The sequence below is a fragment of the Tursiops truncatus genome, chromosome 18 (assembly GCF_011762595.2).
Source record: "Tursiops truncatus isolate mTurTru1 chromosome 18, mTurTru1.mat.Y, whole genome shotgun sequence".
Classification (NCBI taxonomy): Eukaryota; Metazoa; Chordata; class Mammalia; order Artiodactyla; family Delphinidae; genus Tursiops; species Tursiops truncatus.
The window spans coordinates 76,232,521-76,250,906 of NC_047051.1; the positions used below are offsets into that span (position 1 = coordinate 76,232,521).

The 18,386-nt window shown below is 53.8% G+C and overlaps 1 protein-coding gene across 16 annotated transcripts in view; it reads left to right on the forward strand.

Moving 5' to 3' along the window:
• Positions 1-18,386, forward strand: part of ARHGEF7 (Rho guanine nucleotide exchange factor 7) — a 169,318-nt gene that overhangs the window by 114,160 nt on the left and 36,772 nt on the right. For 6 of the 16 annotated variants that reach the window (XM_073795413.1, XM_073795417.1, XM_073795412.1 and 3 more), the window contains 4 exons: positions 641-817; positions 8,639-8,738; positions 8,976-9,051; positions 10,052-12,495. The exons of 1 other annotated variant lie outside the window; for it this stretch is intronic. In XM_073795413.1, the coding sequence (XP_073651514.1) occupies positions 641-817; positions 8,639-8,738; positions 8,976-9,051; positions 10,052-10,174 (476 nt within the window). In that variant the 3' untranslated portion in view covers positions 10,175-12,495. Of the gene's footprint in view, positions 1-640; positions 818-1,166; positions 3,611-6,666; positions 7,739-8,638; positions 8,739-8,975; positions 9,053-9,825; positions 9,970-10,051; positions 12,496-18,386 lie in introns of those variants that run through there. 9 more of the 16 variants (XR_012327785.1, XR_012327786.1, XM_033843718.2 and 6 more) reach the window with 9 other exon arrangements.

Consider the following 18,386-nt stretch of genomic DNA (forward strand, 5'->3'; position numbering starts at 1 on the left):
GGGAAGGGGCCTGTGTAACCCTGTTCTCCGCCTGAAGTTTTCTCAGTCACTACAGTGTGACAAGGTAAGTTTCGACCCCCATTGTTCAGATGGTGATTTAGAGTCTGGTGAAGAGATAGCTGAAGAAGTCCACCAGAAATCCTTGGAAGGTATTTTGCATTCAGTATATCCGCATTAAACACATGAACGGTTCCTTTCACAAGTGTCCCAAGTGAGACTGTTTGTTAATCGAATGTGTAGCAGAATTGGTTACTTGTTAGATGTCTTTAGAATTTGCTTGTGAACATGGGCTTAATTTGTAAAAGATTTCGTAAGTGAGGGCTTAATAGCAGTAGCTTTAAAAAGGAACAGTTTGGAAACAGACTCGTGAGCTAGGTTTGTTTAAATAATAGTTGGTCTAGTTTTAGTCTAAGGGTTGTGCTAATTAATAAGTTCGTAACTAGAACCCAGCCATAGATAAGGAGAAATGAACGTTGTTGCCGTTTTTTAACAGTATTTTCTCTTTCCCTTCTCTTCCCATCACCTTTTGCTTTTGTTTCCATGTTTTCGGTTGTGGCTCTTCCTGCCGTCCTCCTGCTCACCCACCTCTCTGCCTGTCCCCCTCCCCCTGTCGTCCCACTCCCACCCCGCCCCGTCTTAGCATGGCAAGGCACTGACCTGATGCATAATCACGTCTTGGCTGATGACGACCAGTCAAGTCTAGACTCCCTGGGTCGTCGCAGCAGCCTTTCTCGTTTGGAGCCTTCAGACCTCTCGGAAGACTCTGACTATGACAGTATATGGACAGCCCATAGTTACAGGATGGGTTCTACATCTCGTAAGAGCTGTTGCTCATATATCTCTCACCAGAACTAATGCACTTCTGAGCTTATCTTAACAATGCTTGTTGTACCGCAGCCTGCTTTTCTTAGATGTTTTCTTGCTGTTTCTTGTCTCTTTTATGTGATATTTTAACAACTTTTGAGAGCGTTTCTGATATTTCCCATTGTACTTTGTGGCGGTTTAATTGCCATTTGGAGCATCCACTCAAGTTACTGACTGTTGAAGGAGACGGTGCCCACACAGCCTGCACCCGAGGGTCCTTTCTCAGCGGGCAGTGGTGGCTTTACGTCTCCGGATGGTTTGGTTTTTATTCTCAGTGTAGCAACTGTCTCATTTCTTTTTAGATACAGCCGTACGAACGCTTTTGTATTTTATACTGAAACCGCGCAGGTTTGTGGTCTAAGTGCCAGCGACACGGAGGAGACCCTGGCCTTCCGTGCAGGGATGTAATTTTGTGTGTGTACTGGACGCGGCGACCCAGTAGCTGTGGAGAGATAAGAAGACGACCCGTGCCCCGAGAGCGCCGAGTCCAGATCAGACGGCCGAGTGCCGGGCTGCCCCAGGGCCCTGGGCGCCGCGAGGAGCCTCTGTCGGCATGGCGGCGCGTGGGGGCCCGGCCGGGCGGGAGCGCTAGTGGCGAGTCCGCACGCCACAGGCGGCCGGCTCCGCAGCCCCGCTTCTCCGCGGGCCGGGCCCCTACGCGCCGCCGCGCCAGACTTCCCTTAGTTGGAGGAGTTTCTCTTGAGAGGCACGTGGCGAGCCTGTGCCACCGCAGCGAAGGGTTAAAGCCCAGCCCCCTAGCGCGTGGGTCAGGCTGCGTCCGGCCGGTCGGTGTGCCTACCCAAGCAGGCGGTGCTCCCGGCATCCACGTCCGAGCCCACTGCCCGTGACGGGCGCATGGCTTCTTTTCAGCAAGAGCTGCCGTGAGACTCCCCTGACGGCCCCCGGTGGAACGTCACCCTCACTCTTGATCGTAACGGGGTTATGAGTCGCCCGAAAACCTGCTGAGTTGCCACGTAACTCACTTGCAAGAACGTCTCAGATTTGGAGGGACCCCCCCGCTTCCCTGGGATTCGTTGTAAGGAGACCTCACTGCCCTCCCTCAGACCGATTTCTGCTTCAGAAAGAACTGAATGCGCCCTGTTGCATTCGGTGGCAGCACTCAGTCCACACCCGGTCCACACTGGAGAGGAGAGCGGGGTCCCTCCCGCGCACGCCTGGCTTGGTGTTCAAGTGGGACCGGAGGTGGTGTGTTAAGGACTCCTTGAAACCAGTTTCAGAAAACGAGATGCCGTAATAAGTGGGAGGAACATTTTCTCCTCCCTTCAGGGTGGCCGGGACCCTCTGCTCCCGCCACACCTCCCCCGCCAAAACCATGTGTTCGGTGTTCTGACCTTGTCTGCACAGAGCGGCTCTGCTGTGCTCCGCCCTGTGTCGGGGGGCTGGTCCCACTGCTCACAGCCCGAGGTGCCCTCCATCCTTCCCGGCAGGAGGCCCCCTCCCCATTGTTTAGGGAGCCGGCACCCTCAGAACTGCGTGCAGGGAGGTGGTTAGGAAAACCAGGAGATCCAAACGTCTGTCTGTTGTTCCCAGGTAGCTACTCAACTACTTATGCCATCTGGAGGTTTCGAATTTTTGTATCAATTAGTATGAATAAGAAAGTTGAGGAGCAATCTTTTAATATTCGTCGGAGCCCAGTATTCACCCGTGGTAGAGACGGGCTTATATACATACGTTCATAGCAAATGGGATTGTGGGAGAAATAGGATAACTCCAAGGTTCACATACTTAATATCATGCAGTGAATTTAGAAGCGTTTTGTTTTACTTTATATCACATCAAGTAATACATTGCAGCTTTTCTGATACTCACAGTAGAGGGTCTTTTGTTTGCTTGGAGACTGTGATAACGTGTGTTGGCTTACACGCCTCGACCATGCCTTAGTGAGTCTGGGTTGTCGTGTCATGTGCTGTGTGCACCACAGCTGCTGCACTTGGGTTTCTCTTTAACACCAAGTGTCATTTGGGTTGTCCTGATGAGACATTTTCGTTGATATTCTGTACACCAAAGTTTTGACATTTTCTCATCGTTCCTTTTCGTGCCAGTTAAAGCCATTTTGACGATGATTTTTTGTTGATGCTAAGATCACTGCAGAATAACAACCTGGCTATTTGTTTGTTTGGATTTGTTCTGATGTCTGGCACCATTAGCTCTTGTGACCTGGTTGGAAGTATTAGTGCCACTGGCTTGAAAACAGTTCTCATGTGGCAGTAGTGACGTGGCATCCCAAGGCCAGTGTTTCTACTTTTGTGGAACTTTAGTCATGCTGAAATAGTACCTTACATTTATGCAATTCTGTAATATCTATGTGTACAGTTAGTATTATAACGAAAGGGTGAAGAATCTGAACTAGAAGGTAGGTTTAAGCCATTACCAGGCGCTTTTGCAAATGGCCTGAACGGTGTTCCCATTGAATTGACACTTGCCACAAGTATATAAGCTATATTAATTATGTGTTTTGCATAAAATTGCGAAAACACAGTGATTTGTATATAGTGGTATAAGACCTTGAAAAAAATCTATATATTGTGCTTTTTATTTGTGAACGGGAAAGCCATTTTCACTGGGTGACTGCCGTTTGAGACTCAGTGGGATGTATACCTGAACGTTGCATTGTACTGTACAGTATGCATATTGTTTGTGGTTGCATATGGCAATGAAGTGTTTGTTTTATATATATAAAAAAGACATCTGTTATGTACAGTTGAAATAAATTCTGCATTTGCTAGCCTGTGGCCTTTAGTATTTGTTACGTGGGGCGGAGGGCGTAGCAGAGTTTGCAGCTTGACGCTTGCTGTTTGAATGTAGCCTCTTCCGCAGGGAGGCCGGGCAGTAGAACACCTCTTATCTGCCTTGATAGCAAAGCTTGCACCTTCTTAGGTTAAGTGTGTTCTGGACGATGCAAGGTGACTCTTTGTATATTTTTATTTCATCTGTTCTCCTCGAATTTTTTTTAAAACAAGTTTTCAATCACTGGGATGTTTGTTTTCAGAAAGAAGAGTTCTCTTCTCTCTTTTTTGATAGGGGTGGGGATGTGTGCATAAACGGAAAAAAGCCCCGACTTGAATGTTTCTTACCGAGACTGAGATCAGTTTTTAATCTTTGTTTGGTAAAGTGCATGTCCAGCTGACTAGGAAAAGCAGAATGAAAGGAAAACAAGTACCTGTGGCAGGTATGGGGCCAGGACAAGGTGCAAACGATAAACAAATTCACATCCCTCTCTAAAGAGGGTCCTCGTGTTTTTGTTTCTTAAGAAAAACGAATTGGAAGCTTATCATAGCCATAAATAACAAAGTGGCCTTCTGGAGAGATTTTACTCAGTAGACTGTTTTTTAAATGTAGCATTTTGTTTCATTCTGAAAGTTACTTCAGTTTCTGTTGAGTATAAGTAGATGCAGATTTCAGAAAGATTACGAATTTAAGAAGTCATGGGAATTTTGCTACAAATGTGCTGGACCGCTGGCTAGATAAGCAGATGTTCTCTCCTGACAAACCTACCCTGTTTTTAGGCTCTCAGTGCAGGCCAACCCCCTCGCAGGGGCAGACGCACCACATGCGCCCTGGGTTTGAGAGCCGCAGGCCCTCTGATGAGGCACCAGGTGGCAGTCTGACCACCACAATGGCACCTTGGGTTGAGGCCCTTGCTGCCTGGGCAGGTCCTCTGTCCAGGAGGTGGGAGCGCTGCATGCATCTGTGTTTCTCAACCTAAGGTCCACAGTTCTCTGGCGACCTGTGACTGTTTTAGAGGACAGGGTTCTGACCGTGTCTCCAGCTTCTGGATCACACATCTGAGTGAGTTCATGGCCCCCAGCACCTGCTCCGTCTCCAGCTGAGGGCACAGAGCGGCCCCTTCTGGTGGCAGTGCAGAACTGCCGCATCCCTGTCAGCGGGCGCTGGCGGCTGGATTGGCGCTAATGATGATTATTTCATTGTATTCATCCCCATCCTGAACAACAACAAAGCCACCCAGCACTCGTGTGTGTGTGTGTGTGTGTGTGTGTGTGTGTGTGTGTGTGTGTGTGTGTATTCATAGACACAGGCGGGATTATAGGCCAGTCCAGCACTCCTCAAACTGTTAACCAGAAAACTGCAAAATGTTAATATTGATGATGGGGGGGGGGAAGTTCAGCACTCAGACAAGCTTAGGAAATGCTGAATTCAAGTTAAATGGGTATTTTTCCTGAAAACCTTCAGCATGCTAAGTGTGCACTGTGAATGTCCAGGAGGTGGCTACAGCATTCAGAATTTCCCAGTTACGTGTTGCAGAATCCCAGTTATCTCTTGGAAGCACAAAACTTCGTGTTTAGTACAGAGTTTGGGAAACACAGATCTTGAGTGTGTTGGAACATCCGTGAACACACTCATCTGTGTCTCGGCCCCTTTTAGAGGATTTTAAGTAAAGTGAGAGAGCAGTGTCTGGTAGTTCTGCTGTTAAATGGTTTTTCCAACCTAACCAATTCAGAGAAAAGGTGCTGTGGTACCTTTAAAAATACTAAAATGATCTTTGAGAGAGCTTGTTAAATCTATCTACTCTCTAGAACTTTGTTCTTATAGAAAGAGTCAACTTATGTATAAACCTGGCTGGAGAATATTCCTTTGTTGTTTTACTGAAAGACTATCAATGTTTTTCAGTTGTTTTACAAAACTATGTTATGTTGAAACTAGGAGGCCCATGGATTTCTCTTCAGGCTGATAAATAATCTTCCTCTACAAGCCTCCTGGCTCACCATCAAATCCATAAATGACATTTTCCACCGTGGCACGTTTCAGGAACCCAGCAGTTAGTACATCCCGTCTATAACGTAACATTCTCATACTTACACTTGCCGCCTCCTTGTGTGCTTTAAGTGTATTGGCAAAAATAAGAGCAACGTCTGTCTTGCTTGGGCAGTTCTTGAACCACACGTTTAATAAGTTGCCCTGATTCAGTCACATCGCGTAGTGGGGTGTAAGGCTTTTACATTTACGAACTCATCTGGTAAAACACATCTATGAGATGCAACTTTTAAATTAACCCCAGAACAGCTCTGCAGAGGTGTTTGTTTTGTTGTTCTCGCTTACGGGTGCTGGAATCGAGGCTCCGCGGATCGGTGACAGGCCCGAGTTTATCGAGACCCGCGGACCCGTGAGAGCGAGTCCCTGCAGCCCCGGGCCCTGCACGACAGCCCGCTGTGCTCCGACCCGCGCTTCCCAGGGCGGACGTCCCTCGTGATTCTATTTTATGTGTTATTTGAAGAATTTACTGCTGCAAACACGTAATGTAAATAGGTTGCCTAGGAAGCTAGAAGATGCAAAAGTAATGGAAATACATGGAATTTAGTCTTCGCTAAAGCACTGTTACGTAAGAAAACGTTTCCAGCCTGTTGTCTCATTAGCTAGTTCCCGTGAAGAAATGTTGTATTAGAAACCGAACGTGACGGGTACACCACGGGTAGCTCTCGATCTGGCGGTAACACAGCAACCAACGTCTGAGCGCAAAGCAGGTAACAGCGGGAACCCTCAGGCGCTAAGTGGTCTGATGTCACCTGCCTGCTTCTCTTTACAGGGAAAACTAAGTGGGCCCCTTCACTGTCCGTCCGTGTGGTACACACCTCTGAATCTTTAGGAATCCTTGTCTGTTTTTAAGGAAAATAACCCGAGTTCACTTTTCCTGATGAAAACACGGGTAGCATTTGCGTTTGTGTCGGAGGCGCAGGAATTTCTCGACCTTCAGAATTCGTCACCTGGCAGCGTCCCTGTGCTTTTCCTCCATCGTGTGTTTCACGTGCGCGTTTCCTTCTCAAGCAGCACGTTCCCACACGGCCCAGACGTCCCAGGAGCACTTCCCGTTTACTGAGAAAGGCCTGGGAGACGCCGTGCCTGCAGCCCCGCACGGAGGCCCCGGAACAGCCCACGGCTGTCAGCGTGACGAAGCCTTTCATGGTGTGTCCCTTTGTGGGCCCATGTCGCCTTCTGTCTGAGAAGTCACCCCCTGGCCGCGCAGGTCACTGTGCTGGGTGGGGTGTGAGCCGGGCACCACCCTTCCCCCGACAGCCAGAGCTGCAGCTACTGGGGGTGACTTCGCACCTCGGTGTGAACACGAAGGCACTAGCGGAGGGTCATCTTTGAAATAGTAATCGACAAACTTAAGTACAGATATGCTCCGATACGCCGGCTCGTTACGGCTTGTGACAGAATTCTAAGTACTGTCTATGATTATAATACGGAAGTTCTGCTCAGGACGCATAAAGCCCTTCCTTTACTGGTGTGAGGTACCTATTTATCTGTCTAGAAGTTCGTACCGTGTAACGTGGAATTGTCCTTGCCCACCCAGAGCTGAAGTTTCCTCTGCCTGAGACAGCAAAGGAGAAGGAGGTCGGCGTCCAAGCAGCCTTCCCAGCCTGTGGGGCGGGGGTGGAGCCGGGCCCTGCAGACGCAGGGGGCATGTGGGAAGGCTCCCGGGGCAGGTAGACGGCGGTCCTCCTCTCCATGTCATGAGCTGCCCTGGGGGTGACGGACGTGTTCTCTGGATGTCAGGAGCATCGAATGAGTCTCTTGTCATCAGGCTTTGACAGTAACCACCAGCCCTGTTCTGTTCAGAGGAGTGTAAGCTTGCAGTAAAACGCTGGTGAAACCATTAAGTCCTGTCCTGAAAACGTGTGTTATACGCAATGTCCCCACGACGTGAGGATGCACAAGTGCCGTCTTACAGTGTGACAGACCTCTGGGAGGGCAAACTAAGGGTAAAGCAGGAAAGAAACAAGACCAAGCAAGCCGAGCCGCCATCTCCGTGATAATGAGCATGTATCCGACGTCACGCGTATTTTAACGGAGAGAAGCTGCGTTTATCACAACACCAGTCGCCAGTGGGTCTGTGGTGGGTTCTGTCCTTCCTCGAATGTGCATCTGATGTAATTTTACAAAAATATAAGTGATATATGTTAGTGCTGTATAGTATAACCTTTTAAAAAGTTTATTTTCTTCCTTGCACCCTTAAATAAGATTGGATTCTCGTTTTTCACCTTTTATAACGTTTGGGTTTCCCAGTTAATTTCTGAAGTACTTATTTTGCAGTAAATGTTTATCAGGCCTTTGTGCTGGGTCTTGGTTAAATGACGTAAACATTCCTCTGATATTGTAAACAATTTACTTCCTTCCTTTTGGAAAAACGTTTATATGCCAGGGAATGTAAATAAAGTTTTCATAAGAGAACCAAGTAATAAAATGCACTTTTCTTAACCACATGCTGTAACATTGTTAGCCGTTGCTGGGGAGTTACGTGTCATAAGGGCCAGTTCATTGACTTGATAAACAGTTGGTACATGTCTCCTGCATGATCCGATGGGTCTTTGTAAAATTCCTGGAATAAAATGGCACAGAATTTGGTTGATACGAATATCCCTAAAGAGTTCGAATATTTCCTCCAGAATGTCCCGGGCAAGACGGTCAGAACCTTCTGTTGAAGGTTTCAGGGTTTAAAAGATCCATGGTCCAGATTAAGAAACTGAAGCTTAATAGATTGCATAAAAAGCCAATGTTTCCTTTCCTCTGTCATGCTTTAGGCATGAAGAAGGCTGGGTTCAGTACACAGAGGTAGAGGGAGTTTTTAAAAGTTGCCCGTCCCTGTTTTACCTAGAAAATATATTTTTTAACATACTGGAATTAACACCTGGAATTTAATATTAATAATTAAGTAGTGTTGTATAGTCAAGTTCTCCTTTTAGTTCTGCCATGGTATTTACCTGAGGGTGTTTTGTTTTGTTTTAAATGATGATAGGTTCACGCAAAGAATCTGCGCCACAAGTTTTGCTTCCAGAAGAAGAGAAAATTATAGTTGAAGAAACTAAAAGTAACGGTCAGACAGTGATAGAAGAAAAGTAAGCTGTATCCCAGTGCTTTAAAGCGGGCGGGGGAAGGGGGTTGTCGGGGGAGGGGTGGCACCGGCTTCAGGATGGTTCCAGGAGGGCCGGGGTGTGGACTTTCTGGCTGGGGTCAGCGCCCCTGTGCGCAGAAGTGGGCCTCCCCGGACCTAGGGCCTGGGCGTGCAGGGCAGGTGGGCAGCATGTGCGTCCGGGGAGGCTCCGGGCGTCCCCTCTGACCCGGTCCTTGTTCAGGGCGCCTTCTCTTCTGCCTAGGAGTCTCGTCGACACCGTGTATGCACTAAAGGATGAAGTCCAGGAGTTACGACAGGTGGGTCGTCGTCCGTCATTAATCTTCCTTTTCATGGGGGAAGAGAGGGAAACACGGCGTTAGAAGTGAATCCAGCTGTCCGTAAGCACAGTAATGCGGAAGAGAGAGCCTGACTCTCAGTATTCAGATTTCAGAAGCAGGACAACAGCTGGTCTTCTGTAAATGGGATAGACCAGGAAGTGAATCTTCAAAGTGGCTTTCTTTTCACTGCAGTGTTTTTGACATCATAAGCCATCCCAGATGCTGCTGGCATAATCAGGCAAGAGATCTAAAATTCCATCTAGTTAAACAGTTTGATAGGTCCCCGCTGTGACCGTTCGCTTCCACCTTCTGGTGCAACAGACACATGGTCCTTGTTCCTGAGAAGCCACATGAGCAAGTCAGTTAACTCGGCTGACTAGCCAAGCGTACTTCGTGTGTGTGTGCGTTACTTGTTTGTATCAGTGGCTTTGGTGTCCGAGGAGGGGAGGCCGAGGAGAAGCCTGAGGACGGCGTGGTCTGGGCTGGGCAGAGGGCGGGCGTGCCAGCCATGTGCTCAGAGCTGCCCTTGGCCGTCCACGTACTTTCTCGTCCCCGTTCGGGGGCTTCCTGGTTCTCAGCAGCGGCATACGTCTGTGTGTGCAGGGGGTGACGGGTCCTAACTCACTCTGTCTCTGTTGCCCCCCTTCTTATAGAACTCTGTAGATGGGTCATCGCAGACGTGGAAGGAAGTAGGAGGGACGCGAGATGTGCCTTCTGTTATTTTCAGCCGTTCACTTACTCTCTTGTTCACAGTTACAAGCGGGGGCCCTAGGCCTGCTCCGTCTGTGATTTGTCTTGGTGCCCAGGAGCAGCTCTGCGTCCATCAGACACTGGGGGGTCCTGGTCACCGCACCCCTGGCCGCGGCGCAGGGCGGTCCCAGCCCAGGATTTCTTCCAGTGAGGCCCCAAGTCTCCTGGGGGAGGGGGTCCGCTTCAGCACCGAAGGCGGTTAATACCCGCTGGTCTGCTTCACTTACAGGATAACAAGAAGATGAAGAAGTCTCTGGAGGAGGAGCAGAGAGCCCGCAAAGACCTGGAAAAGCTGGTGAGGAAGGTTCTAAAGAACATGAACGACCCCGCTTGGGACGAGACCAACCTCTAAGGAACGTTCTCGAAGACCGGTTACGAGACCAAGGTGGAGCCCCGTGACCACACCCGAGGGACTCTCAGGACCACAGAGCAGGGCTGCACGGGAGTCCTCTTGCCTCCTGTGCGTAGAAAAGCCGCAGCTGATCACGGCCGTGGCGTTCCTGAAGAACCAGCGTGAGGTGCAGACGCCGAGGCCAGACTGCGCTGCCTTCCTCTCAACATCTCAGTACCTCATTCTGCAGTAAGTGCAGTGACTGCGTCTGGTCTTTCAGGCTTTGATCGAATATATATAAATGTTGCATATGCGTTGCCTGTAAATGCTCCGTTTTGAATGCGTATCCGTGGTTGCTGTGTCGGGGCTGATGCCTGTGCTGCAGTCTCCCTCCACTAACCTCTCTGGTCCCGTGCACTGGGACGCGTGCTCATGCACTCCTGGAAAGCAGAGTCTGGAGAGCGCACAGGTGTTTCTGGGAGATGCCTGCTCTGTTCTCCGCCACCGCAGTGCTCCGAAGACGCCTCCCACTGCAGTCTGCCTAAACAACTCACCTTGTTCGTACCTGCAGAGACACCTTCATCCCCTGGAGAGTCTCCTGGTAAAGCAGAATCGCAGTCACTGGCGTGCGGCACTCTGGCTGAACTCGGGGGTCTGGGCCTCAGCCCCGAACCCGAGGAATCGCGTCTGCTGCCACTGTGTCCAGCGACAGGTGTGCACGCGTCCGCTTCTTGTGAACACCTGAGCGCCGGAGGGTATCCAGCCCGCTGGGGGGGACTGACGTGTAGGCTGGTTTAATAACTTGGCCAGGTGCACTGTTTTGTCCTCCCCCCGAGAGAGCAAGCTCACTAGAGCCTGTAAATAAAGTGTGTTATTTATTACACGTCGCCGCAGCCCGCGAGGGTGAGCTGTCCTGCGGGTGGGGTTTGTGTGAGGCCGGTCTAACCCGAGACCTGCTCTCCCGTTGGGTGCAGCAGGCAGGCCTTCTGTGCTCGCCGGAAAGGCAGTGTTTCCACTGTTTCAGCAAGAATGAAGCAATATACACCTGAGATTCCCCTAAGGGGTGGGAGCTGAAACGTGCCCCTCCCCCGTCCCACCTCCACCCCGGTGTCCAGACAGCAGGGGACACAGAGGAGGAAGCCTGTCCTCTCCATAGCCCCGGCCTCGGGTCCAGCTGATTCTTGTGCTCTGCCCCCTGCTCTTATGAAGAGGCCGTTTTTAAAGTGAGATAATCTTTTACTACAGAGAACAAGTGTCGTGTCTTTAAAAACCAGAATCCCAGCACCTTGCGTCGGAGACAGAAATGCCCACATAGCGCCAGATGTGGCTCTGTGAGCTGTGCCCTTTCGCTGCATCGGACCGTCCGATGTCCCCGAGCTGGGCGGCTCGGTCCTCGTGGCCCCCATGGTCCTCGGCCCACGGCCTTACTCTCAGGCTCCCCGGCTCGGCCGTTACCTGCTCAGCGGGTGTGCCTGGGGCCCGGCGTTGAACTGCCCACACTCGACCTTGTTACGAGAATTGCCAACTTCCTGTACTTAGCATTGTGTTCATTAGTGCTAGGGCCAGAAAAGATTGTCTCTAGGGTTTTTTGGTAAGCCCTGTTTTTACAGTAGTATCTTTCGATGATGCATAAGACATTGCAGTGGGAAGCAGTCCAGTTCGAGCGTACTGAAGTTCGCTGTCTCGAGCAAATTCTAACTCAGGAACCATTCATCACCTGATCTCTCCAGCACTTTGTGACGGCAGTGTTGCCGCCAGCATCCTGGGACGGGGCTCTTGCAGAACCTGCCTTACCTATTGATTCTAGCACCGCTTCTCCTGAAGGGGTGGCCGGTGACATGCTTGTGTAATGCGTTACCTTGTCTTCTCGTAGATGCAAGGTTTGACTAAGCTCTTGAGGGAGCAGAGAGGATGTGTCTGAGCAGCTCTTTCTAAAAACCTGTCCTTTCGTAAATGGACTGCACCCGTTTCTCCGTGTGACCTTCTGAGGGGCTGGGGGGTGGATGGGGACGTCAGGAAGGGGCCACCTGCCTGCCGGAGTCACCTCTGCTCCCACCTTTTGTGGATGAGGAGACGAAGCCATTGCCTCGCCTGGGAAGGGAAGCGCTTGGAGGCGTGCGCGGCCCTGGGACGCGCTCTGCGGTGGGACGCTGCGGCCCACGTGCGCCTCCGCTGTGGACTCCCGATGCCCCCCCCCCACGCCCCGCCCTCATTGCTCGGACACGCGGAGTCCCCGTTCACAGCTGTGGGGACACTTCACGAAATGCCACAGGCGGTGTCCTGGCCTTGACTACTCATGCTACATTGTTGTAATTATTAAACTATTTTTCTTATGTTACAGACATGTCACTTTATCTGTGATGTGTTTTTTTCGTGTGTGTGTTACCTTTACACTTTCTTTTGATTTTTTTTTTATATCTTAAAATTCTGGTTTGAATTTCTGACACTGGAAAATACCACATTTGCCTTTAAAATCTAGGGTTTGGGAACACTGGAAGATAAATAAAAATAGAAAACAAAGTTTGGGGGCAGGAAGTGGAAGGAAAGGCTGCCAGGCGCGGCTTGCACTTCGCCTGCCGTCCGTGGACTGCCGGCTCCTGTCCCGGGAGCTCCCGGCAAACCGAGCGAGGGGCTTGAAGGCTGAGCACCGCTCTCTGGGTTCTGTGGGTCCTTCTAGGAGTGTCGCGTGGCAAACGAAGTGGGCTCTGTGATGCAGCCTTGCCCTTCTCCCACACGCCACCCGGTTTAAGGAGGCCAGAAACCTGTGTTCAGGGGAGAAGCCAGGCGGGCGAGGCGGGGCAGAGGGTTCCCGGCACGCCTCCTTCCCCAGCGCTTCCACCCTCGACCTGAGGACGGAGCCGGTGGCACGGTTGTCACAGTCACCGTGGCTTAAGGGAACGTTCGGGTAACTCGGGAGCCAGGGTTTGTCACGTTTCGGTCGGATCTCAGGGAGACGAGCGGTGGACGCGTGTCTTGGCAGACAACCCAGTCTGTCTGCCCCTGTGTGTGCGTGGTCCTCAGGGCCCTCTGGTCAGGCCCCGGCCCTCCAGACGGCTGGCCTGCAGGGTGGCGAGGGCAGACCGCAGGTCCCTGCAGCTGCGAGCTGGCCGCCGCCCCCTGAGGGCCCGCAGCCCTGTGACAGGGGCCTAGAAACCTCCTCTGAGTTCTAACGTTTCCATAGAACTGGCCAAGTTCCTAGGGGGAGTGTTAGACGTGATGTCCTTCCTAGCTTTACGGTTCCAGTTCCTCAGGAAGGGGAGGGAGGGAGGTTTAAATGCGGCCTGAAATGTCCTGACATGTTCACATCGACGCCACGGGCTCCACGATGAACTCGCCAACCGGTGGGGTGGGGGAGCCGGTGGCGGCTTGTTTTGTCCAGTCTATCCGTCACCGAATTTCTCCTTTATCTGGCAATAGTTAGAAAGCAAGTGAACTCAGCCCGCAGTCTGCCGTCCCCACCCTGCAAGGTTCCTCTCCAGCAGAGGTTCCCAGGGCGCGGTGGATGGGACTGCCCCCCGCCCTGCTCCCCGGGGCCCAGGGAGCCACTGCGCTGGCTGGGGGAGGACGAGGGGCAGGGCAGCGGGCACGCGGGCCGCTGGCCTTCCATCCCGGGAGGAGCCGCGCCAGCCCGCCAGCCCCCCGGCCCCCTGGCCTCCCGGTCCTGGACGAGGCCCTTCGCCTGGCCGCTGCTGCTGGCGTGGCGTGACTTTATTGCGGAAAATTGAAGTCCGTGTAGAAGTAAGAGGTGAGCATTACTCCCCAAGATTCAGGTGTGTGGCCACCACCCGCCGCTCCGCGGGTCACACGCCAGCAGTTTGCCGAGTGCTTCCTGTGAAGGGGCTGCATGTTACATCACTGTAGGGTGGTCCTCTCTCATTTCTGGGTTGGAAGGTGCCAGGAGTTTCCAGTGTTTTCTGGAAATCCACCAGAGGGGGAGGCGCTGGACAGTCTGAAAACTGCCCCACAGGACAGGATGGGGGCAGTGCTGCTCTTTGAAGGTCTCCTTGCGTGCAGGTCACGCGAGTCTGCCTTTTCCTAACACGTGGCTGGAGGCTGATCACCTGGGCTCCGCGGGGGCTGAAGTTGCGCCGTTTTAATTTCTCCCTTACATGCGGTATTTAACGAACTCGATTTTACTCGTAAGCAGAAGTGGTTGGCGCTTAACTGGAAGGAGGCGTGAAGTGGCGGCACCCCTGCAGGAGCGAGCGCTGAGGAATCCGGTCAGATTCTGCCCTGGCCGTGAGGGCCGAGCACGTGGCGGGGACCTGGGGCTCCAGCCCTGGGCGGCGTGGCCCGCGGTGTCCGACCCAGGCCCGCCCACCTTTAAGCCACTGCCCTTGGGTTTGTTTTGTCCCCTAAGAGCCACGTGAGGTGTGCGTTAGGGTCCGGAGGCTTCCTTCTCTGGTTGGTGTCCCAGCAAAACTGATGGCGCAGATGCTGCTTTCCCAAGGCTGCTGTGACAGGTACCGTGAGCTGGGTGGGTCCTGCCTATCGGGGGGCCTGGGTCCCTCTGGAGGCACTGGGGGAGGCCCCTTCCAGCCCCCGTGGCGCCCGTCCCAGAGGCACCCGGCTCTGCCTCTGTTGGCACGTGGCCGTCTGTGTCTTCTCGGCGCCCTTCTCCCCGTGTGTCTGTTTTCTCTCCTTGGTGGGACACCAGTCATTTTGGCTTAGGGCCATGGCAATGACCTCATCTTAGCCCAGTGACATCGGCAGAGACCCAGCTTCAAACAGCGTCACGTTCACAGGTACTCGGGTCAGGACTTGAACGCATCTCGTGGGGGCACGACTCAGCCCGTCACGGGCGCTGGCCAGTCCCCGCCTCCAGCCTGGGTGGGGTACCTGCCCTCCCAGAAGCCGGCCTGAGTGTGGCCGCAGGCTCTCAGCTAAACCCCACCCTGACGTTAACCAGGGAGGGGAGTCGCGCAGGGTCCCCAGAGGCTGCCGTGGGTCCCAGCAGAGCTTCTCCTGTTCTGGAAAAGCCAGGGCAGCTCCCACCGTTCCCAGGGGAACACCACTCGGTCCAGGACAGCAAGTGTCTTGCTTTTTAGCTAAAACTATATCACAGGGGAACAAGGCTCGGCTGATAAAGGGAGACCTTAGCCCAGGTCACGCTGGAGCTCCCGCTGTGGCCCGCGAAGCCTCCATCCTCCGCAGGCCTGGCCGGTCAGGGAAGTGGACAGCAGGTCACGGGCAGCCCAGGCACCGGCCACCACCCTGATATGCCCCCAGGGTCTCCGCATACAGCATGCTTGGCTTTCGGGTTATAGCTACCCGGTGTCGGAAGTAGCGGCGCGTCGTCCTGGGGTCCCCGGGCAGTGGGTTCCTTTCTCTTCTTTGGGTCCTCCCAGCACCGCTGTGACCTCCAGAGCCCCAGGGCAGTCCCCACGCTGCTCCCTTGGCTCCCTTGTCTCCACCTGAGTCAATCCTCTGAAACCTCAGATCCCATCTGGCCTCGCCCCAGGGGGCCCGATGTGACCCCCGCACCCCCCAACCCTGGGCTTTCTCAGCCTCCTGTGCTGACCCAGCCTTCACATGGCCACACGTGACCGTCTCCACCGCTTCCCGGAAGCTCGTTGATAAACGCACTTGAACCCTCTCCAAAGTGGTTTGAAGTCTGAAGTCCGCAGGAGGGGACCCGGCTTCCTACACTCCTAGTGGGGACGGCGACCTGGGGCGGCCGCTCTGAAGACAGTCTGGCCATTCCTCAGAAGGTCAGCCTTGAGTCTCCACCTGACCCAGCCAGGCCATGCCCAGGAGTGTGTCCAAGGGAGGTGGAAACACACGTGCACACAAAACTCCTACGTGAAGGTCCACAGCAGCATTCCACTTAACAGCCCAAACGTGGAACAGCCCAGATGTCCATCACCAGAGAAGCGGATCAGCGAGACGTCTGTCCACGTGGTGGGCTTCCTTCAGCCGTGGAAGGGGCAGGGCTCTGGCACGCGCTGGCACACGGGTGTATCTTGAACACGTCAGGCGGGCGAAGCCAGACCCAGAGGCCACGCATCGTGTGACTGCACTGACGGGACGCGTCCAGAGGCACGAGTCCCCGGCTTCGGGGCGGGCTAGTGGTCACCGGGAGCGGTGGGGAGCGGGGCTCCTGCGTACGGCACGGGGGCTTTGCCCAGGCTGCGAGGGCGCCGTGCCGGGAAATGCAGACCGTGGGCGCCGAGCGCCACTGCAGCGCACGCTCCAGACGGTTGAGTTGTGCGCAGCAGGCGGCAGCTACTGGACGCCCACCCTGACCTTCCAGGTCTCCGGACGTGGGCGCCGTTTACCGGGCATCAGCCACGCGACAGTCACGTGCCTGTGCGTATCATCACATTGGTTTCAGGAGAGGAACCCGAGGCCCTGGGAGGCTTGCTCACGTGGTCACGGGGAGGAGCCAAAGCCACTTCATCTGGCACGCGCGGGAGAGGGGCGCCCAGCGTGCTCTGCGCCATGCACCGAGGTCAGGTCACTCCCGCGGCTCCACCCCGCAGGCTCTGACCTGTCCCCCTCCCGGAGGAAAGGGTATGGAGGGCGGCGGGTCTCCCTGGAATCCCTTAGTCTGAGAGACCAAACTCCGCCCCCCAACCCGAGGAAGACGGCGTTCCCTGGAGACTCAGGAAAGGGCGGGCCCTGCTCCACACCCCACCCCGGGAGACCATGTTTACTGCTGATGGGCACCTGCTGAGAGCTGAGACCCTGCGGTCCTTCGCCCTCCGCTGCAAGGCACGTGGCTTCCTGGCACTAAACTTTCTGTCCTTTCGATTCGACTTTTAAATTCTGAAATAATCCTCACATTGGTCATTTTAACTCAGTCTGCGCTTAAATGTGGATTAAGAACGTGTTACTGCCCGAACTCCCAGACACCCATTGTATGAGGTCTGTGTTTCCCACTTGCCTTGTGGAGCGCTGCGCCCGGCTCGCCGGAATGCGTTCTCTCCTTACTCCCTGGGGGACCCCGCATTATTCTGTGGGTGTCATCAGCTTGACATTGTCGTGTTCAGAAATCTAATTTATTCCAGATCTGAGTTTCAAAGTGAGATGTGTACGATGCACAATGAAAACTGTAACAAAACCCACCACGCAAACCCGCGAGCTCCCCTCCCCGCCCCGCGCTCCTTCGAGTCAGAGGGCGCTGTGTATCAGGGTCACGTCCAGGTGTGTCTGCTTTGCAGTGTGCGACATCCCTCTGTACGACATGTGTGACTACAGCGTCACCAGAGATCGGTGCCAGGAACTCGGGTGCTGCTTTTATAAAGGCATCTGCTATGAGAAGGCCGTTCCCAGTAAGTACCCAGCCAGGCCCGCCCTGGCGGACAAAGCCACGCGCGCCGGGAACGGGTCTCCGTTGCTGTTCGGGCCTCTTTCTTTGTTCCCTGGTCACATCGCCCTGCTCGGTGCAGCCGCAGGAGAGACGGCTCTGAGGGCCTGGGCCTGGGACTTCAGCCACCGGAGAGAGTCCACTCCCGGGTGCTGTTGAAGAGACTTATTTGAGATCCCTCCATCCTGGGGGGTGGCGAGGGGGTGTAGAAGCCTGCGTTGGATGAGGCGGCTCTGCAAAAGCAGCTGGCTCGGGGCGGGGCCCCTGCGGCTGTGCGCGAGGGCAGGCCTGACCCAGGCGGGAGCTGGAGCCCTGAGGACCCAGGACAGACCCCCGACTGGGGTCAGGATGAAACTTAGACCTGACACTGAGCTCTGCGGCCGGTCCCTGAAGCCCAGGATGCGCCTGGGGAGGTGGAACTAGTAGGGGGGCCTGGGATGGGGAGGGGGCCTGAGCTGGGGGGGAGGCCGGACCCCCACAGTCAGACAGCAAGGGAGGCACCTGGCACTCAGAGTGCAGCGGGAGGGGCGAGCAGGCAGGAGGAGGTGAGCGGGGTCTCCTGGCCCAGAAGGGATGACCTAACGATGCTTTTTCTGGATGCTTCCCCACACTTCTGCCTCTGGAATTGTCTATATTAGTATTTCCAAACACTCAAATTCCACTTGACAGTTGATGCTTGTCCTTGCCCTGTATGCGTCCGTTTTAGAAACGGGGGTGAGGGCTCTAGGACTTTGGGGAAGGGGTAAATACGTCCCTGGAACAGGACAGCCTGCAGGGGACCTCACCAGGGAGGAGGAACGTGTCCCCAGATACAGAAAGCTGGCCGTGGACCCTCAGCTCCGATGCTCTGGGAAATGTGTCCTGTACCCTCCTCCGCCCTCAACCCCCGGGGGTCAAGGGCGCAGCTGTGTCCTATGACTTTCC